Here is a 23,053-nt window from a genome sequence, read left to right on the forward strand (position 1 = left end):
AGTTGGCTGTAAATGTAGAGATTTATTTCTGGCTTCTCTATGGTTTAATTGGTCCACATGCCTGTTTTTATGCCACTGCCATGCTGTTTTGGTTCCTATAGCTTTGTAGTATATTTTGAAATCAGGTAGTGTGATGCCTCCCAGCTTTGTTCTTTTTGTTCAAGATTGCTCTAACTATTTGGGGTCTTTTGTTTCAATACAAATTTTAGGATCATTTGAGAGCTCTTTAATGGGTAGGGTAGCCATCTGCCCCAGTTTTCTCAGGACAGTGTTATTGTAAAGTTTCCTTTCTCATTAGTATTTCCTTTCATTTTCAAAAGTGTCCCTCTTTGGCTGATAAATTAAACAAGCATCCTATTGATGGGTTCATCCCAGGAATGCTTCCTTCCTCTAATTCCTTTTCTCTATTTTGTGATTTTTCTTGGTCGTGCTTGGGGATGTGAAAGAATGCAGGAAAACATTCTTTCCCTTCAAAGTCCTTAGGCATTAAATAGCAGAAGGTTAATTCAAACACAACACCAAGTATTTTCTTTTAAAACTATCCTATTAAAGTATATAGGGTTATTTTTTACTTTAAAATCAAAGATCTGTGAATAATCTTGCTAAGAAGAAGAAAAGTATAAGAGATAGAAAAAAAAACAACCATTTTCTTCTTTTGTGTTATTCACATCTATTCACACATGCACACAAAGAATATGAGGGTGAGTAACTTTTGGTGGACAAGTTCTTCTGATGAAGAAGAAAACTACTCAGAAGTTGTGGAACTGTGTTGCAACTAAAAAGAGATCCTAGATATTTGATTTTAGGACTGGCTTTGAGGTAGAACATAAAGTAGCTTCATTTTGTCACTAGAAACTCATAGAGTGACCAATTGTTTCAAGCTATATTATCTTTGTCTCCTGTAAATTTCTTCCAAATTTGTCTCTTTCCTCTTTTTCTTCACCTTAACAGACCTCCTACTCCTAAGAAATAAAACCACCACAAATTGTTTACCACCATTACACACAATCACTACTACTACTACCTCCTCAAGAGAACAATGGTAAAACAGCAATAAAAGAAGACCAGTTGTCAATTAAGAGTATGAGTGAATCCTTCCTCCCCCACAACCTACCCCCAAGTCTGCTGGAAGTTGCTGATACATCCGATATCGTTATTACAACTTACTCTGCAACCGTAACAAGTAAAAGTTTTAATCACATTTTGTTCTGAAGTATTTTAGTATTATGAATTCTTAAACTGAATGATAGCAACAAAAATAATATGTACTTTTATCTTGTTTATTTATCATGAAGGACATAACTGTAAAGATTTACAATTATGACTACCACTGACCTTACAATTTTTTTTTTTAAATCATGATTCCTTCTCAAAATAAAGAAAGAGAAAAGAGGGGGAAAAAAAAATCCAGAGGACTTCCTCAAAAATACTACTTTTCTACTTAAAAATCTCTGTACTTGTTACGACCCCCAAAAGTTACATCAAGAAGTTCAGCAAACAAGTCACACCTAGCCAGACAGAGGCAATTGTGTGGAAACCAGGTGAAATTCCATTAGATCATAGGCAATGTCATGTTGCTTAACCCTGGATACCTGCTCTGTATGTATACACTGCACCTCTTTGGCTCATTCATGGCAGCTCCGTCTTTCCTATTATAAGATTTCCTCACACTACCAGAGACATGAAGTTATTATAGTATGGGCCGTTCCTCTTCCCTTACATTAAAAAATATATATATTAGAAGCTTTTTAGCAGTGTATTCTTTAGAAGCATTTTCAAAATTATAAAATATTTAGAACATAGTAAAAATATACAACAAACATATTTGTACACCTTATCATATTTAACAAATGTTGACACTTTGCCACATTTGCTTAAATTATTTTTAAACAAATAAAACATTCCATATTCTGTTAAAGACTGATGTTAAGGACCACTCCCTCATTTCCTTCTCCTCCACCATTCCCAAAGTTAACTACTGTCTAGAATGTGGTTTGTATCCTTTCCATTCATGTTTTTGTGATTATACTACATGCAGACATTAATACATTAATAACACGTGGTTTTAAAATTAAATAAGGTTTACTCTATATGTCACTTTGCAACTTGCTTTTTTCACTCAATATTTTATGTACTTCAAATACATTCATGTTGATACATGTAGATTTATTGTTACTTCATTTTAATGGATATAGTATTCCTTTTTATGAATATTTTACCATTTATTTGTCTGTTTTTCTACTGATGTTTGTTTGGATTTTTTCCCCAATATTTTATTATTATAAGGCTATGGATATCTTTGTACCTATCTCCACATGCATGTCTATGGAAAATAGATTTTCTTAGCTAGTGGAGAAAACTAGCATCAGAACTTCAAACGGGAAGGAGTCCATTGGAACTTTACTAGATATTGCCCATTTGCTATCTGACATGGTTAGGCTTTTTGTCCCCACCCAAATCTCATCTTGAATTGTAATCTCCATGATACCCAGGTGTCAAGGGAGAAACCAGGTGGAGGTAATTGAATAATGGGCGCAGTTTCCCCCATGCTGTCCTCATAATAGTGAGTGAGTTCTCATGAGATCTGATGGTTTTATAAGGGGCTCTTCCCCCTTAATTTGGCACTTCTCCTTCCTGCTGCCTTGTGAAGAAGTTGCCTCACTTCCCCTTCCACCATTATTGTAAGTTTCTTGAGGCCTCCCAGTCACGCTGAGTCAATTAAACCTCATTCCTTTATAAATTACCCAGTCTCGGGCAGTTCTTTATAGCACTATGAAAATCGACTAAGAAGCTATCTGAGATGGTCATACTAGTTTATATTAACACCAACAATGTTCAGAAATTCCATTTCACCATCCTTGGTATATTGGATTAATTTATTCATTTGACAATCTGATGGTATGAAAAAATCTTCTTATTTAATTTCCATGTTCTTGAATACCAGTGGAGTATTTTCACAGTTATTGAACATAATTGTTTCTCTTCTGTAAATTATATATTTATAGTTCTTTTTCATTTTTCTGTTGGGTTATTTTTTCTTTTATCTCATGGATTTGTGGAGTTATTTTTAGATTCTTAATATTATTTCTCTATAAACTATGTATTTGTAAACATTTTTCTTAGTCTCTGGCTTGTCTATGAAATTAGCTTTATTGTATTTTTAATTGACTGGAGGATTTTAATTTTAATGCAGTGATTTTAAACACTTTTCTGTTGTCTCATGTTTTTACCATATTTTATAAGAAAATCTTTCTACATTATATATTTCCGTATTTTTTCTAAGATTAAAATTTTTTCAAGTGTAGAGCTTTAATATTTTTGTATAGGAATCTAACACTTTTTTTTTCTCAAAATGAATAGCCAAAGTGCCATGCTTTTTAAATTGAATGAGCTCATTTTTGCCTAGTAATTCATGTTGCTACATATTTTCTATGCTGAAGTTCTCAAATGCAGACACATAAGCTTCTGGTCTCTTTATTTTGTCCTCTTCCTCTCCCACTGCTGCCTTCTAAAAATAAGTTCTTACAGAATTATGCTCTTTTAACATTTCTAACCTTTCAATAAGGTTTACAATCTGTATGACAACTCCTTAATCTTATATGTTTTTCAAATTGCCTTAATAGTGTTAGATTTTCATTCTTTCTTTTGAATTTTAAAATTACTATCTCAAGTTGTAAAAATTTTATTCAGATTTTCATTCAAATTACACAGAATCTATGAAGTAAGATATAGCTTTAAGTATTTCTATCTATGAACTTCTCTATTCTTTTTAGGTGTCTATTAAATTTCTTCTATAATGTTTTGTAGATTTCTCCAGAAAGGTCTATTATATATTTATTAGATGTTTTCATTATTATTGAAATGAAAAATTTATCTAATTACAATCCTTTTGGAGATTTTTTTTCTTCTCTATTTGGAAGCTTTAAAAAATTCACCTTATTTTTAATCTGAAGTCTCATTCCTGATGTGCCTAAATATGGACTAATATCTAATTAAGTTGTTTGTACTTACAAATGCATTTGAGAGCTCATCTTTTTAAAAAAAATTCTGGAGAATTCAGTAATTATTACTTTGAATATGACTTCTTTTCTAGTCTTTCATTTTCAGTAATGTCTTTTATACATATGTTGGGGCTCTGAATTCATTCTCCAAATGATTCTCTCACTTAAAAATATCCTTTTATATTCTATTTGATATTTTAGGTAAATTCCTAGTATTCTTTCACAGTTCACTGAATATATCTTCAAGGATACTCAGTTTAAAGTTTATTTCATCTTGTAGTATACTATAAGAGACATGCCCTGGTTATAAGATTAATGATAGCCATAAGGCTTATTCAGGCATCTTGCTGTTACTACATGTCACTTAGCAGTATGTCACAGAGTAGGGTTGACACTAAGTGTCACTTAGCAATGTGATGCAGACTGGCTTGGGGATTTCCAACCTTGGCCTGGGGATTTCCAGGAGACAAGGCTACCTCAGATGCAACTTTCATAAACAAAAAAGGCTTACTCTTTCCAGAATTGTTTAAACTCCCTTTATGAGAGAAATGGCTGGTAACTCACCTGGGCTGAGTACAAGCATAAGTAAGGGGGAAGGGTCCTTTAAATTCTGAGACTGGTCACTGGACGGAGGCCCTCCTGGTCAGTCAGTCATCTGACTGCATCTGGCCCATGCCACTGGCCTGCTCTTCATCTTCATCTTGGAAAAGTCAGAATAAGCTGTTGAGCATTAGAATAAGCTGTCTAAGACTCATATTTGACATTAACCAAATGAAAAAGGAGAAGCTGTTGAGAATAAGCTATTGAGCATTAGAGTGTCTAAGACTCATCTTTGACATGAATCTAATGAGAAAGGAGAAGTTGCCCCTGGGGAAGCTGGTTAACTAGGACCACCCAGGAGCCTCAAACATGACACATCTATTGAGGGTTTTGTTTGTTTTTCTAATCTCAGTGACAAAATTCCAGGATATCTAACTAGTTTTATTTTATACTTTCCTGCTCTTGCTTTATATTTTGAAAAATAATTTGTTTCTCTTTTTTTGTTTTTTCCTTTCCTAACTTGTTGATTTCCCTATTATTTTCATTTCTTCTGAGCGGATTTTGTCAGTCTTTCTTTAGTGTCTTATTGTATTTTGAAATTTTATTTTCAAATTTATTCTGAGTGGTAGCTTTATTCTTGTGTTTTCTTCTTCTGCACTCCTTGTTTCTCATCTAGCACTTTTACAGTTGCTTCCAGCCAGTTCCTAGTTCCTGGTTCAGATGGGTCTTATCTTGACACCCTAGAGTTCTTTTCTTGCCAGCATAACACGGATCCAGTCATCTAGCTGAGTTGGGTAGTATGGGTGAGGTCTTGGCTGGGGAGCTGGGCAGTGTTTGCTTCCTGTGAGCCATCATAGCCAGCGATCAATCCAGCTCTTTCTGTCCTTCACAGGTTTGAGAAAACCGTTTTCCAGCCCTTAGTTTCTGGCATTTAACCTGACTCTGGTCCCTGAATGGCATGGGAGTGCTTTCAACCACAGGTTTCCACCTTCATGCCACTTGTTTGCTTTTCTGACTCATTCTGATCTACAGAGATCTTTATTTGCTTTGTGTTTCCAATGGAGAAAGAGCTTGGGAAGGGAGGATCCTAATTGTCTAAAACCTCATCTAGACTTTTGATCATAGACTTTATATATAGAAAAACTTATTTAAGATGTGAAAATATTTGCCAAGTAGACAGATAAACCTGTTTTCTGACTTATGACTATAGGATGGGCAAGTAATACTCATGAATGCTTATAATGTGCCAGATACAACACTTGGCACTCCACATGACATTTTATTTAACCCTCGCCAAGATTATTTGGGGTAGATATTGTAATTCCATGCTGAACTAAGGTTCAACGATCACATTGCTAGCGTGTGGTAGAGTTGAGATTTGTCCATGTATAAACTCTATCAGAGTATATATTTTTAAAATTTACTACCCTGTTCCCAACATTTAAAGCAGTACTTGGCATAGAGTATACGGTCAGTAACATATTTGAGTGAGTAAGGTTCTTCTTTCTGTTCTTTCTAATATTGTTTGTATTTATATATCTTATAAAACACTAAATCTTTATCTTAGGCATAAGGTTCCTTAGCATAGAAACTTCTTTCTCTTTGCCTTGTTCCCTTTTCTCTGTTCTCTCCTCCTTGCCTGGAACTGGATATGTTGACTCCTGCCCCAGTGGGTGAATGTGTCTACAATTTTCCTGCAGCCCTCATCTCTCTTGCCAACAAACAGCATTGGAACTAAAATGTCCACCTGCATAGGTGAATTCCTCCATCACAGACATTCCCACTTACCCAGCCCCCAGTTAAAAATATCATAGTCATATCTTGTCTTAACCACCTCAAGTGCACAGCTAGGGCACTTGCTGAAGGGGTGAAAAAGGCAAAGAAAGCTATGACTAGGCAATTTGGATAATGACTTCTTCCTCCTCACAAAGTTCTGACTGTCAAGTTATCTTAGAAAATGTGGCTGATTACATTTAAAAATCACCTTGGTTCTCTTTTAAATTATAGCCCCACATGGAATTAGAATATAAGTTTGGCTTTAAAATATAGTTTTTTCATCTCTTCTGCTTTTTTAAATGACATACTGACTGATATTAGGGAGTAATTTGGCTGATGAATTAGTACGTATGTGGGTATGATCTCTTCTCAGCACAGCGTGAGAAAAGCAGAGCCAATCACAGACCTCAATCACTACAATTGATTTTCTAAGGAGAACACAAAGCAATTAAAAAAGGAGAAAAATCATGCATTCTAAATCTCTGTGCTACAAGAAAAACATCATTATTATTTGACAGAGCCTGTGAAGGGCTTTGTATGGTTCTTGGTATTCCTACCCCTACTGCAGCAGTGATTTCTTAAGACTCAATTTATATTAATTGCAAAGTTTAAAGTGCTTTAAAATATCCTCATTTTGGAAGATGGATAGTAAAAATAAGTTCAACTACAAAGTCAAGGAGAAATAACTAGATGTTTTTTCTTTTCTTTTTTTTTAGTTTTTAGCCAAAATGGATAGTAGAGAAAAGCAATTGATGGCCCACTACACCAGTTATTGGGAAATTTTTAGTTCCTCCTTTTCACTCAATCTCCACACCTAACCAGCACCTGAGATGCATTGTTTTCATACTCTGTACACAGTGGAACTGGAAAAAGGTACAGAAATAATCAGTTCTCCAACCTGATTACACATTTGGTTATGATCAAAATGCAATCCATGAACTACCTGCTCCAGAATCACCTGTGGAGTTTGTTCAACGTGCAGCATCCTACACTTCACATTAAGAGTTTACGATTTTACACAAGTATCTCAGGTGAATCTGGGGAAGCTTATCCATAGACAACATTTGGAACTTTTTAAAAAGAGCCTTGCTCATTTTATAAATAAAAAAAAATCAGCCAAGGGTAGCATGTCTGAGTCACTTGGGGAATGTTTCAGAATATGCTATGTTAATCAGGACAGGATAAGCTATGCTGTGGCAAAAGTTCCAAAATCTCAGCAGTCTAAAACAGCCAATTATTTCTTACTCATACTATTTGTCCATCATGGGTAGAGGTTACTACGTGATCCAGGCTGAGAGAGGCATCACCTCAACCTGTGCTTTCGTGATTGCAAATGCAGGAACAATGATGTAAGGCAATCTGAGCACAGCTTTTAAAGATCTGATATAAATATCATTAAATAAGCAATGACATCATGAGCTTGGAAGTCAGACAGATTTGTGTTTAAGTCCTCTTGCTCCCTTTGTGGACTGTGTGACTTTGATCACATTTCTTGACCTCTCTGAGTTTCTGTTCTGTAAAATTGGGATGATATTGACTATTTCTAATTGTCGCTATGAGGCTCACAGTGGGCATTCACATTTATTATTGTTACCAAACAAGGTATAAAACATATTATGGGAGGAAGAAAGAGCTTTGTGAAAGGGACAGCCTCTGGTTACACCTACATTCTTCTTGTTCTGTCGTTTCATCATTATTTTCACTCTATTGAAGTTCCTTCCTTTCATCAACCTCTTTCTCCTGCATTCTCTCCTTCCTATCAGGTCCAAAGCCTTACATCCTTCTGCCACGCTAGATCATCCTTCACTCAACACAGTTATTAACTATCTACTATGTGACAGGCACTGGGTTTGGTGCTGGAGGAGACAGAAATTTAAACACTATGCTCCATGTTCTTGAGATATTTACAGTCTGGAGGGAGACACAAAGATAAAGCAAAATGGAAGACATACTGTAATAGAGGCCAATGTATCCACGATGCAATGAGAGCATCGAGGATGATCCTCAGTTTACATCACAGCCTGAGCCTTCCTTCCCAAGAAGGGTGAGGTAAGAGGAGATGGCATTCTAGGAGGAGGATATAGCATGTGTGAAGGCAGAGAGACAAGAATAATCACAGGCATTCTAGAAACTGCAAACAGTGAAGTATTGTTAAAGAGGAAAATGCAAATGTGGGAGATAGATACTGGGGACTGTGTGGTGGAGGCTTTTGGACAAATAAATGAAAAGTCAGAAATATCCATCAGCAAAACCATCTTTTGTTTAGATATTTTTCCATTATAGGCAAAAAGGAACCATTGAAAAATTTTGATTTTTCACAATTGGACTGAGTTGGCATTTAAAAAATAGTACTCTGGCCAGAGACTGTAGGGGAAAGTGTGTAAAAAACAAACAGTCTATGAAAGAAAGAGAAAGACAGCTTCAAGGAAAGCAGTGCCAGCAGGAAAGGAAAGAGAGGAGAAGATGAGGTTGAGAGGGGAGATTTAGGAGGATTTAGATTAAGGAGATGCAACACCATATTAATGATGGGGGCTTGTGGATGTTTGAAGCATCTGAGATGACATACAGCTTTCAAGCCTGTGAATGGAGAGAAGGGTAGTGGCATTCTCTGACATAAAGAAAACAGAAGGAGCAGCAGGTTTCGGGCAAGTGGGACTGCATGCGGTTAGGGGAACAGAGGGGCTGGAAGATGATGAATCCTTAGTGGTTTATCCACTTTTTAATTACGCCTTCATAGCACAAATGATTTCTTTAAATTATTTGGCATGTGTTTACGTACAACCTACTTTTGCCATTAATGTTTGTCATACTATATAATGACTTTCCAGCAATTCTGCAAGCTACATAAAGACAGAAACATTAAACTTCTGCTTATATCACACAGTTCATCTGGCACAACACTTTGAGCTGGGAAAGTTCTTGTAAAATATTTGTGAAATAAAAATATATTACCAAAATTGGATTTTCTGGTTTTGTCGAACTACCACATTGCTATTAGCATTACTTCTATTTTTTTCCTTGTTCTTCATCATTTCTGCATTCTTTGGTGTCCAAAATATTCACTTACTTGGACTTTATAGCATTTTCTTCTTTATCTTAAATCCCTACAATATTTTTACGCCAACATTTAAAACAGTATCAATTATTTCCATTAATATATTTAATTATTTTATTTGGCCCTTTAAAACTTATCTGTTTTCTTGGAATTTCTCTCCTTCCTCTTCTTTCACTTATAGTCTTTTTAAATTATCTCCCACTCATTTTCATTTTCTTTGACCAACTTCTCGACCTACCACTTCCTCCTTCTAGGGGATACTTCACTTTTTAAAGTTTATATTTCCTTACAATCATTATATTTCTCCCATCTGTTTATTTTATTTTTATATCTAGCGCCATAAGTCTCTAATCATGTATCATTTTATTTATTATTATTTCTATTCTCACTTTGAAAGTCATCATGCTTCAAGTGAATATATCGTGAGTTTCAAAGTTAGAATATAAAATATTTTCTAGAGAAATCCAAAATATTTTCTGAAGAAAGAATTAAAATTTGGTATCGGTTTTACAACCCATCAACTAAGAAATGCTGCTCAGTATATGTGTGGTTGTTTCCTTGTCTCCTGATCTTAAAAAGGGGTCCTGATTAATGAGTAAGCTAGATAGAATAGGTATACCTGGAAGAATTGCACTCTACAAATATAATATATTGTTGTTCGATTTTCCCCTCTTACTTCTAACAAATCTGGCCTTCTTTTTGTTTCATGAATAAAAATACAAAGAAAATCCAATAACTGGAAAAATAAGTAAGGAAATAGTATTGACTGCTGAAAAGAGTAAAAATTAACAAAATAGTCTAAAAAGAACAAAGTTGCACATAGAATATTACTGAAACTATGTCAGTATATACTAGGCCAGTTTTACCAAGATTTTAACTGGAAATATTTAAAGAAATTTCTCTCCAAAATGAGAAAAACTCAGTGTGATTATTTCATTCAAATAAAAAGCAGTTACACTCCAGACTTGTTTACTGATCATTAACTACTAATTGGGTAAGGACTGAGATTACCATTATGTTTAAGAGACAAAAAGAATTTCTGATGCTCAGTGTAAATCAATAAGAAAATGGAATTGCATTAGCAAAGTGAGATTCACAGCAATGTACTAGGAATATATTTATTATGACCACGGAAGCTATAAAGACACAGATACTCAGTTGTGATTAACATCATTGGCTCTAGAGTCAGACAGAAGTTGGTTGGAAAAATCTGTGTAGCCAGATTTTTGCAAGCTGCTTACCTGTTTTTGTCTCTATTTCCAATTCAGATGCAAGTATGGAGAAAAGGGGCACCATATCCTGACAAACTGACTGACCAGCTTAAAAAACTGGGGCTCTGGGACACCCAGCAAATGACATCCTTATAGCTTCAGTTCTCATAAGCCTATCTTCAGTGGTTAGAATCACTGCAACTTTCTACCTTAATGACATTGCATACCATAAGGTCAATTGAGGAAATGGTTAAAACAGAACTCTTCTGTTTGGCCTGTCTAAAGCATTTTCATGAACAGAAATGCCGGTGTTGTTGACAAATGATTAACAAGCCATGGAAGAATAAGTCTTCAAAAATATACAAAAGACTAAAATGAAATCACTTTTAAAGCATGAATTCTGAGTTCTGACAGGATCCAAGCTCAAATTTACTTTCTAGAGCATGTAGGTGGCCTTTGGTGAGTTACATGTCTCTGAGCATCAATTCCCTCAAATGTAAAATGAGAAGCACATTTGTACTTGTTTATTGGTTTGTGATGGAGGTTAAATAAGATAATTTGGGGAAAGCAGTTGGCAGAATGCCTGAAACAGAAGAGTACTCTGCAAATCAGTCTATTCTCCTTCCTTGTTAATAGTACATTGAAAAACCAATTAGGGTCTTTCTTCATTCATGGCACTTTTTTCACTTTAGATGGAATTAAGACATAAGTTAAGGCCAGTCTATCGAACAACTCAATAACAAGCAGGAAAATGAAGGAAAGAAATCAGTCAATAATTCATTGTTTGTTGGCTCTACATCCTGTAGATTATAGCCCCACATGGAATTATTTTTTATAATTGTGGTTTTGAAAGAGAAACTTGGATTTTTGTTTCCATTGAATGTTTTAATTAATCTAATATTGTGTCTTTAGAAGCATAGACTTCTTCAGTTTGGTAACCTAAAAGTTAACAGTAAATTGACTTGCATTTATGTTAAAGTAAACTTCTCCTTAAATTTTATACCCTCCAAAGGCCTACATTCTTTAAAAAAATAATTTGCTTTCATTGTAAGCAACAGTTAAAATAATAGTCTTTCAGTTTAATTAGCAGTTTATTGAATGATTAAATATATGTTTAAAGTGGCCAAAAAAAAATAATATCGTGTTATTATACTAGGAATAAATCCTCCATTAACATTAATTGAGTTTTAACAAATGAGATGATTAGGAGGAAAGGAAAGAGGAACCAGGTCACCAGATGCAACTTGGTGCTAGACACGTGGTTCCTGCATGGACCTAATGTTCTTTTGTCATAGCACCTTGGAAAAAATAATCAGTGGCTGCATTTCTTAAAAATAATACACTTCCCAGTTAATGAATCATGTACTAAAATGATTGCTTTTGATTTATTTACTCATTTTGTTTTTCAAAGAGTTTATATTCATTTCTCAGAAAATTATGGAGGATAATCAAATTGTCATGCATTTATATGTCAAAAGAGCATCACAGATGATATGTGGTGATGACCTAAATTTGTCTTGACTAGTTTAATTTCCTACTTTCTCTGCCATAAGTAAGAACCTATGCTGAGACTAACTCAAAAATATTAAAATATAGCAGGGCTCCAGGTATGAACCAGGATATGGTCATGATAGGATTCAGCCAAATCTAGAGGACTCATGGGACCAGAAGAGTTACAAAGTGAAGATCATAATGTGTCTTAGATGAAGTTCTTGGCAAGGAGATGGGGTGAGAATTCAGAATAGAGCACTATTTCTGTGCTGGAATTTGTCATCTGATGGGGCTGCCGGAGATTCATATAGGAGACCTCACAAGGAGCCGGGGTGGGAGTGGCAGGGTGGGAGGGAAAGGGTTAGTCACACAGAATTTGAAAAACAAAACCAACAAAGCCAAAAACAGCTGACAAGGTCTTTTAGTTATTATTATTATTTACAAATTCTGTACGAATTTGAGGGCTTAGAAGAGATTTGGACCAAAAGGGGTGGGGAGTTTTTCCCTTCCCTCCATGTAGCTCTGTGAGACCTCAGCACAAGGAGAGACAAGCCAAGAATGCTGCAGCTGGAAGATTGCACCTGGTGGGAGACAACCCACAGATGCCACAGCAGGGGCCAGTCCCTTCTCCAGTTTTGCAGGTAGAATAGGCCTTGACAGTGTCCAAAAGGACTTTATTAGCTCACGTGAATTCCCTTCAGAGGTCCCAGGATCACTGGCAAAGGCTTCTGGCAGAGGCTGGAGGGACCACCATATTATAGTTAATATGACTCTATTATAACCCAGACTGGTGTAACCTCGATTAGTACTTGTTAGAGGAGAGCATCAGCAGAGTTCTTGCCCACTAAGAGGAGGGACTGTGCATAATGGAGGGCTGGGAATTGCCCCACCTGTGGAGTCAACACACCCAAGGAGACTGGCACTGCACACTTACTGTGTGCCAGGCACTGCTCCAAATAAGTGTTTGAAGAGTGTTTCTTCATTTCATTCTCACAACAAGCCTGCTACTATACACATCTTTCATATGAGAAAACAGAAGCACAGAGACATTAAGTAGCATGCCCAGGTGACACAGTTTGTAAGTGGTAAATCTGGGACCTGAAGCAGAGAATCTGGCTCCAAAGCCTGTCCTCTTACTACCAAGTGACGTTTGTGCCTGGCACAGAGAAGGTGCTCATTAAATGTTTGCTGATTCAAATCATTTTACCAAGAAATTAAACATGCTTGAGCTTATTGTTCTGGACTTAATGCCCTGACTACTCTTAAAAAGCAAACAAAAATGCTTACAAGTACACCACAATAAAACAAAACCTGGAATTATCAGAACATGGTAAATGCTTTATTAGATTTTCTGATTGACCAAGGGAAAGTACTCTAAGCTTTCAATGTCTTCTTTTCCTACAAAGAAACTAAATTTCCAGGAAGTTCTGTGACCAAGCCACAGAGCTGAGAAGTAAATTAGTCTGTGCTGGACCTAGGATTTCCCTTGTTCTTCCACCTCTGTCCCCAGCAATTGCTTTGCTGCCTATTCTCAGGGGAAGGAATTGCACTAGCCATGCATGCTCCCTGGAGAATGACAACTTGAACTGCAAAATCTCAAAGGTTGTGCTTCTTTTGTTCTTCCTCTCATCTAGTTGATAGGCAGAGAACAATTCTGATTTAATATTCTATTTAATTATGTTTAATCATACTAAGAATCAACCAATGTTAATTATTAAAAAGGGAGAAAATGGACAAAACATCATGTACAACCATGCTGACTTTAGGCATGAAGTGTCAACATTCATTCAGCTCTGAGCCAGGCAGTTAAACAGCAAACAGTTTTAATAAAGGACAATTAAATAAGTCAGGAAATCCACCAGTCTGTTCTCCAGGTTCACTCACCTTGGTGCGGAGGACGATGGGCAGAGGCAGTAAAACCAACACAGTGAAAACCACGAAGAGAAATCGGCGATAAACCAGAATGTAACTGAAGAATTTCATTGTCCTGAGCAGGTGGCTTCAATAGTGTCCTCCTCCAAATAAAGCAGATGTTAAATAACCAACTTGGATTAATATTTTTCCAGCCTGTCACCTTCACTCACTGCCCTAGACCGACCAACACAAGTTAAAATTAAATCTCATCTTTATTGTTTTACTATCACAATTAACATGAAGAGACAGGCCCAAGACTTTTCATGAGAAATCAAAGACCATTTGCTCCTCTGGGTTTTCAAGGAAAAACTGTTCTTTCCCTGCTTTCTTTGATCACATTCACTGAAATACAGACTGGACAAGCCTAGGAGAAGGCAAAACCATGAAGCTGGTCGTTTGTTCACAATGAGGCACTTCCAACCCTTTTGATGTCCTCTGACTTCCAGACTCCCTAACTGGAGTAGTTACCACATTGTCATGGTGCCATGAGTGAGTCTCCACAGGCAGTCTCCATGGCCCTTTCTAAGGAAGTATGTTTTTAGTGTGTAAATTGAAATAGCAACTAATAGTTGGAATTTCAGTGTATGACAGTGAAAGGGAAACTTTTTTGTTTAGAGATGGATTTTTAAGGGACTTCTTGGACAATGTATTGCAAGGGTCTTCTACAAAATTTATAGCAAATGTCCCTGTTGTTTAGAAGCAAAGTTTTGTGTATTTCTTAGACCCTATTGTCTCTTTTGATAGAAAACCAAAATAACCATGAAGTGTTATATAAACCCTCTATTTTAAGACCTTTGAAGGCTTGATTTGATACTGTTGTGCTGATACAGACTACATAATTATCAGGGAATCTGCATAGAGATGAGTGATTAGGGACATTCAAGTGGTGTGTGATGTGTATGTGTGTATGATTTGTGCACATGAGCACATGGGAAGTTGGAGACTGTTCCAACAGTGATATGGAGGATGTATTTTGAAAATCTTCAGGGATAAGGACCCTGGTTTTTTTCATGTTGTGTTGTAAATTGATGATCCAGTAAACCTCAAGTTAGCAACTACTACTTGTCTTTAGATATAAATGAAACACATTCCCAGCCCTACTAGAATTTATAGTCAATTTCTCTTGACATAGATAACCTTACTCTTATGTAATCTATAGTTAGCATTTAGGTCTTATTTCTAACTTCATGCTAATATAACTCTGCATTCTCTTTCCATCAAGAGAAACAATTCTCTCACCAGTACACACCATATTAATGTAAATGAGAAAGCATTTTTTTCCTGTAAAAAATTTAAATTCCTAAGCATCTATTATGGACACTTATTCAGGAAAATCAGAATAGTAAACAGAAAAAAAGTTTCCAAACCAGAAAGTCTTATTATATCTTGAATTTCTTAGATGAAAGGATAATTACAAATGATATTGTAATAAAATGGTAAGTGATAATAAATGGATAACAATAGTATATAGTATTAAAATTAATTTATGAAATGATTTACTCAAACCAGTTGTAGTACTTATTTTTTTCCATTAACACCCTGTACAGTTCTCTAGTTCATTGCATGCTTTTTTTTAAACTACTACTTTTCGAAGAAACCATTTTTGCTCTCAGATTTCCTTCAGCTACCTGGTGAGATGATTTGAGCCTCACTTTTTCATCTTAGAGGATTTTACTTTGTGAGATGACACCAAAAAACGAAAAGGCATTTGTGTGACATTTAAAGGAAATGAGAGCCTATGTGTAGGGAACTGGAACCAGACAGAGGCTAAGGGAAAAGCACTTGACATTTGTTAGTCCCTCCTTTCTGTGCCCTATTTTCTCTCTTTAGGTCCTCATTTCTCACCAGAGGAAGGCTCCAGGACCCTATTCTTATGGCCTGGGCTCTAGCTAGCTGAATCTGCTGTGGGTGTTCATTATTACAAAACAGCCTCACCTTCTCCTTACCTTCAGCCAACCTCTTATTCCTCAGTGGTTTTCTCTTCACTGTCAAAGAGAGAAAAAATCTAATAAAATAATTTGCACTAAACATGAATGACTGATGTGAGCTGAATGTCTCTGCAAGAGTCACTGGGGAATGAAACTCTAAGTGAGACTTCAGGGCCCCTTGGATACATATCTTAAGGTATCCTTCAAATCACATCATGCTTTAACTAGCTCCATGCCTAGGACAAATTAGTCACAGTTGTCAAATTTCACCTCTTCTCTGTACAGAAAATCATAAACCTTACTACATCATAATTGTGTTATGTTTTATCTAAACTGAATCACACCATTACATAATCATGAATCAGTTCATGACTATGTTCATTCATTTGTTCTTAAGCTTCGCCTAGCCCTTAATTAAAAAACATGTTTACCAAAAAAATCACAGATATTGTTCATTCATTCATTGTTATAGTTATATCCTATGTCCCAGAGAGTTTACATTTAGCACCTCGTTTAATCTTCAAAACTTGATACAAGTTATATGTATGTATTGTTATTATTTATATTTTATAGATTTGAAAACTAAGATTCAAAGAGGTAAAGTAAAATATCCCAGGTACTAAATGGCAAAACAATTCATTTGATTCCAGTTCTTTCTGGCACCTAAGGCAATGCTCCTTGTACTACGTTTGAGGTCTACCATCATGAATATTCATTTGGCACTAAGCACTAAATCTTCAAGTCTAGAATTTGTATGGAGATACCTGGTTTGGTTAGTTTAGGGACTGTAGTTCTGGCGTTTGCCATTGAGACTTCTGGATGATCATAAATTATGTGAAACTCAGGTTCAAGCACAGAGAAAATGAAGGGTTTCTTATTGGTGGTAAAGAAGTTAGATTGCCCAAGATGCTTGAGTTGTCTAACCAACTGAGGGGAGTGGAAACTAGTTTTTATCCAGTTGTCTCACATGCTTCTCTCAGGCCTACCTTCTGGTTGTCTCTTTCTTATGCTTATGTTTATAATGTTAACTCCCAAATTTGTGTTCTTCAAGCCTTTCCTTCTTCCAAGAATATGGTTTCCATCTCTGTTTTAAATGCTAACCATAGTTGAAGTTTGACCTTGTAGATTCATCTCAAAACCATCCTAACAATCCCAGTCCTTGCCCAAATCCCCAATCCTTGACTTTCCATGCACACACCCAGGGTGGTCCTTGAGCCAACTGTATTCAAATAATATCGGGTGCTTAACAAAAATGCAGATTCCCTGCCCTTTTGGATCTAAATGTGACTTTGAAACCTTCATGTTTTGTTGGCACCCTGCATAATTTTTAATACACAGTAAAGTTTGAAAATCATAGATAATATCTGTAAGACACATTGTGGCCTGTGAGTAGACCGATGTTATTTACTATTTTAATAATGCATGTAAATCTTACATCTTCTGTAAGATTGTTAATTCTTTGAGTACAAGGAAGTACAGACTACTTCCTTTGCATCGCTTATGTCCCTAGTAAAGTGTTGGGTACAAGTAAATACTCAAAGAATACTTTCTCTAAACTTACCTATGAGTATAGATAAATGGAAACCAATTAGCTTCCTTGTTTATATAGTATGGTTTACTCAAGCAGTTTGTCAATAGAATATATAGCTTTGCAATGAGATATGGCTTTTCAATGGAAAATATTTGCCCCATTGCAAATGTACTCATACATATATACACTTAGATGAAAAAGTGTATATATTCAGTATACACTTTTACTGTGCTGGCGAAAACAGCCAGGTGCATTTGTATACAAAAAGACAGTGCATTTGCTTCAATTATGTATTTCTATTTTCACTCGTAGGGTTTTTAGAGTTCAAAGTGCATGCCAGGTTTATTCAATTGCTATTGTTGAGATTATTGGTCAAAAAATGTAAGCCAGATTTTCTCCCAACATTCATTTGTTCTTAAGCTGTGACTAGCCCTTAATTCAAAAACTCACTCATAGTGTACCCTTAATTGTATACTCTGGTTACCTTCATAAATTGCATAACTTACAAGCACTGCTCTGTGAAGGGTATACTCTTTGAGTGCCATATATGAGCTGAATCCCCAAACATTTTAGATACTGTTAAAACTAAGATGATCTTTTTTCCTCAGTAGCATCCTGTAGTCATTTACATTAGCACTTTTTAGAGTTTTATTTCTTTTTCTGCTCACCTCTCCATTCCTTAAGATGTTGAGTCTTCTTGATGAAAGAAAAGCACGTAGATTGTGTATATAGTAAAATTTCCAGGCTGATGTCAATTAACTATATCAATTTTTACTTTCATTTCCTAAGATAAAGGATAAAATAATTAGCTAGGGTAGAATAATCTACCCTAGAGACTGTAGATTTATACACAAGTCCCTAAAAACTTAAATTAACATCATTTATTATTAACCACAGTTTCAATAATTATTCTTCCAGTGTAATGAAGTAAATGACTAACTGAATAGATGAAGATTGAACTGTGTCCTACAAGGTGAAGACCTGAATGCTCATGAACTGAGAAGGAAAGCAAATTCCTAAACAGGAAGACCTCCCTCTAGCAATAACAGCACCTGCCAGAATATGTCAGCTCTGAAGCCAAGACACCACTGGCCACAACCTCCATCAGGGTGGGGAGGAATAATTTTATCTTGGCTGAGCCTTATCACATTTTAATCTTGGGTTCTCTGGGAGGTGAAAGAGGAAAATTCAGGGAGCTGGGAATGTAGAGAAGGGAAGCGAAGGAACATTCCAGGACACTTAACAAACTATTAGAAAAGGGAAGCTGAGTAAAACTACTCTCAGGTATCTAGAACACTGTTTGCTCCACTCCTCTTCCTGCTTATGTCACCCTCCCCTGCACAGCCGCCTCGTGTCACAGTCATGTCTTGACACAGGCAACTGTATTTTAATCCTTGTGAAAATGTTTAGCGTATTCAGAGGTGAATCCAGGACCCCTGGATATGGCATTTATTAAGTCAGCACTTGGGTAGTGACTGCTGTGATTCTAGGACTCTTAGAAATGGAAATCCATAGAAATGGATCATGGAGAAATACCCTAGAATCCCAGCTGATCCAAGTGTCCACTCCCCCTGTCAAGTCAGAAGGCTTCCATGGAACTCAGACTAGCTAATCAGAAACTGCTTTTGAGTATAGCTAGAAAAAAACAAGTTTAAAGAAATTAATGAGGGAAACGTTTTCTCAGTCATCTCAGTTCTGCTACAAATTCACTGTTGCTCATGGCCAAATGTGTTAATTTTTCTCTTTCAGAAAAAAAAAAAAAACCCTGATATTCCTCCTACCATTTTTACCACCAAAAATATTGTCTCTTTGGAGCATCTGCTGTCCCTGATAACAATGAAAAGATAAAGCGTTAACATAATTCTAATGGTGAACTTGTTTTAAGTGTAGTAAATGACATTGACACAATCCAGTTTCCTGTCAGGCTGACCCTTGGAATTTTTTTTTACCTAAGCATAGACTAGCTGACAATATGTTATTAACATGAATATAAGATGTTAGCCAGGCTGTCCTCTCACAGTAAGTTTCTTTGGCATAGCTACAGCATTCACTGTTCTTCACCAGTTGGCTTCTTTTATTATATGAGGTTGGTGGCTTTTGGTTCAAACTGGTTGCTTATGAAGAAAATTCAGTATTTAAAGAAAATGTGTGCCTTACAAACTCATGAAGAAACATACCAACATTTACTCTGACAAGTCATTTATACTTACATTTTTATCCATTTTCCTCATCATTGATTCTAAAAGATACATTTTTCAGAACAATATTTTCTTCTCAACTTATATCATTGCACAATTAAACCACATTAATTGACAGATAGGCCAGGAGGACACAGCTTGATTTATACTTTTGTCCCAGATAAACAAATCATAGTGAGTAGTTTGATCTCTGGGAGGTTTTAAAAGAAATGAGGTTACTAAAATGGACCCAAATACAGATTTTTCTAGTGAATGAATTGATATGAATAAAATACTGTGCCTCTACAAGGGGAAGAGAGCCTATTCACAGCAAAGAACTCCAAGTGACTTAGTAGAGCATAAAACAAATGCAATTGGAGGCAATGAATTGTGAATGCTCTGTTATTTTTCTTAACAATCTCCATTTTCATAGTCCCTAAAATAATTACAAGTTCTCACGGCAAGAGTCTTGGCCTGGGGTGACTTTCTGAGAACCACAGTAACTTTGGTTTGGAAAATTGATCTAGACCTCCATGTAATATCCATGCCAAAGAGCCCATTCTTTCTCAATACCTCTGCTGATGGATGACTCATTTCTCCTCATTTCATATTTAAATACCTGCTTTCCTCTCTGTTAGACTTACTTTCCCTCTGCCATTGAGACAAAATTTGTCTTCTTGTGGCTTCATCTACTGTTCTAATTCTGCTTCTTGGGACCATGAGAGGGAGAACTTCAACTTCTCTTCCATGTGACAGCCTTTATATACCTGAAGTCTTCCCATTTCCATTTGCTTCAGCTATTCCTCATGTCTCAAATGTTAAGTCTCTTCACTATCCTGGGCACTCATCTCTCTGACTCTGGCTGAGTTCCTGAGTTGAATGTTCTATTTCAGATTCTGTTTGGCAGCAAAAAGCAGGAATAGACTGACACCTCCTTGGTTCTGGACATGATTCTTATAGCAATGCAGGCAAAATTGCATGAGCTTTTTTACATCACAGAAACATATTGAGCTTATTATTCAATAAACATTCAAAAATATGTTTTATGTATTAAAGCTAAGTAATTTCTACATTGTCATAATGATAAATATGGCATATTTTTCTTGTTTTCGTCTTGTTAGGTTTGTACATATGCTTTGAATTGCCATGACTTACCACATGTATGCTATGCACATATTTAGTAATAGTGTCCTCTACATTTTAATCTAAAATCATTGATATTATACTCAACAGGTTCCCTTCTTCAAGTATGTTCTTTCAAGTTGAAATTCTTTTACTAGAAAGCTTTTGGGTACTACTATTAACTTGTGTGAACCCAAAAAAGTCTGAGACAGGTCTCAGTTAATTTAGAAAGTTTAGTTTGCCAAGGTTGAGGACGTGCCCATGACACAGCCTCAGGAAGTCCTGATGACATGTACCCAAGGTGGTCAACACACAGCTTGGGACATGGGACATCAATCAATATATATAAGAAGGGCATTGGTTCAGTCTGGAAAGGCTGGACAACTTGAAGCAAAGGCAGGAAGACTCTAAGCAGGGAGAGAGCTTCCAGGTCACAGGTAGGTGAAACACAAACTATCACATTCTTTTGAGTTTCTGACTACGCTTTCCAAAGGAGGTAATCAGATATGCATCTATCTCAGGAAGCAGAGGGATAACTTGGAATAGAATGGGAGGCAGGTTTTCCCTAAGCAATTTCCAGCTTCAGTTCTCCTTAGTGATTTTGGGGACCCAAGATATTTTACCTTTTCACACTTGGGTCTACAGCATTGTCTCCTTTCAGTAATCCATTCTAGAATCTTCCCCAAGATTGACATCTAACTCACTGATACAGAGTTAATAGTAATAACATTTATGGTGTTGACTGCCAAGATGCTATTTACCCATCTCCTGTCTTGGAGCACAAAACCACATTTCCAATAAAATATTTAAAGTCTACCTTCCAGAAGTTTAGGTTATTCAGCTGATTATATGAAGCTTTCTACACCTTGACTAGCATAAATACTAAAAAGGACATAAACAGTTTTTTAAGGCATGTTACTTTCAGCTTCACCAACCAATTCTTCCTTTATATTTTGAAATATGCATTTGTCTGAGTAAGAAGAATTAGCAATTATAGTTACTGTATCATTGATTTCTCCAAAGAAAGAAGAATTATCCTTCAATAATTTTTCAAAAATTAGAACTATATTTTCCAGAAAGGAAATGGCATCAGAACAAAACATGGGTGAATGCATGTATGATTCCATAATCAGACACTCAGCAAAACATATATGGAGTTAGTGTGACCATAGCAGTATTGGAAACTACTCATATATTTCCTCCCAATCAATCTTCTTTCTCCTACAGGAATGTTATGTCCTGGGCAGATGCAGCAACAGCCATCCTGGGGTCTCAGTAGAAGCTGCTGAGAAAAGAAGGAGTGTGGATTTGGAAGGACTAAGGCTGAGACAATGAATTAATCTCAGACTCTTTCCTGAGGGGAAAAAGGCCACATCTAAAATTATAAAGATCTAAGAAAGAAAAAATCAAATGATGAATGGCTAGCATTCTGTATCCATCATATTATTGATTTCCAACAACAATCTCATGTTTATAGATGAAGCTTCAAGAGGTTAAGTACCTTGCTTGGGTTCAGTCACTCAAAGTCCAGATTCAGATCTGTTTGACTCCAAAGCTAGTGTTCTTCTTCCTCTAACTCTGCTAATTCTGGCTTCATATATGCACCATAATTTGTTGCCAACTAATGAGGAGGACACAGAGCACAAGACTCCAGAAGTAAGGATATTTAAAGTCAGAGGGGCTAGAGATACTTCTGAGAAGCTTGTCTTGTTGGATATTTCTGGCCAGAATGTGAGAGACAGGGTGCAGACACTGAAAGGAGGGAGCTATGTAGAGGTACTGCACCCTAGATGATTGTACTAGAGTCAAGCAGCTGTCCTGACCAGTGGGTAATCTGTTCTTGGATCAGGAACTGAGTCTAGGGTACAAATGCATTAATTTAGAAAACTTGGCAGAGAAGGGCGTAGAGGGCAGTTTAGCGGCCATGGAAGGGCCTGGTAGTGATCTCAGGGACCAGGATATCAGTTTCATCACTAGGGTGGCAAACTGTGCTAATTTACCCAGGACTGTGAGTTTTCTGGGACACCGGACTTTCAGTGTTAAAATTAGGAAAGTCCTAGGCAAACTGGAATATATGATCACCTGGTCATAGCACCAAGAAGGTACCCAGCCCCCATCAACCAGAGATGTGAACATTACATTGGTTCTTTCCTCTTGCTCACACCCCTCCCTCCTTCCATCCTTAAGTGCTCTCGATTTTACTTGCCTTTGAATGTCTGTCATCTCCTTCATCCCCATGACCACTGTTTTTGTTCAGGCTCTCACCATCTCTCACTATTTTGAGGGTCTCCTAACTGGTCTCTGTAT

At 36.3% G+C, this 23,053-nt stretch overlaps 1 protein-coding gene across 3 annotated transcripts in view; it reads right to left on the reverse strand.

Moving 5' to 3' along the window:
- The window catches only part of SLC13A1 (solute carrier family 13 member 1), an 89,276-nt gene extending 71,049 nt beyond the window's left edge, over window positions 1-18,227 (reverse strand). For 2 of the 3 annotated variants that reach the window (XM_009454117.4, XM_063815556.1), the window contains exons 1-3: window positions 18,116-18,227; window positions 15,935-15,973; window positions 13,959-14,089 (exon numbers count right to left, since the gene is read on the reverse strand). In XM_009454117.4, the coding sequence (XP_009452392.1) occupies window positions 13,959-14,057 (99 nt within the window). In that variant the 5' untranslated portion in view covers window positions 14,058-14,089; window positions 15,935-15,973; window positions 18,116-18,227. Of the gene's footprint in view, window positions 1-4,565; window positions 4,722-13,958; window positions 14,090-15,934; window positions 15,974-18,115 lie in introns of those variants that run through there. The other variant, XM_016958087.3, reaches the window with a different exon arrangement.
- Between the last annotated feature and the right edge of the window lie 4,826 nt (window positions 18,228-23,053).

Source organism: Pan troglodytes, chromosome 6 (assembly GCF_028858775.2).
Source record: "Pan troglodytes isolate AG18354 chromosome 6, NHGRI_mPanTro3-v2.0_pri, whole genome shotgun sequence".
Lineage (NCBI taxonomy): Eukaryota > Metazoa > Chordata > Mammalia > Primates > Hominidae > Pan > Pan troglodytes.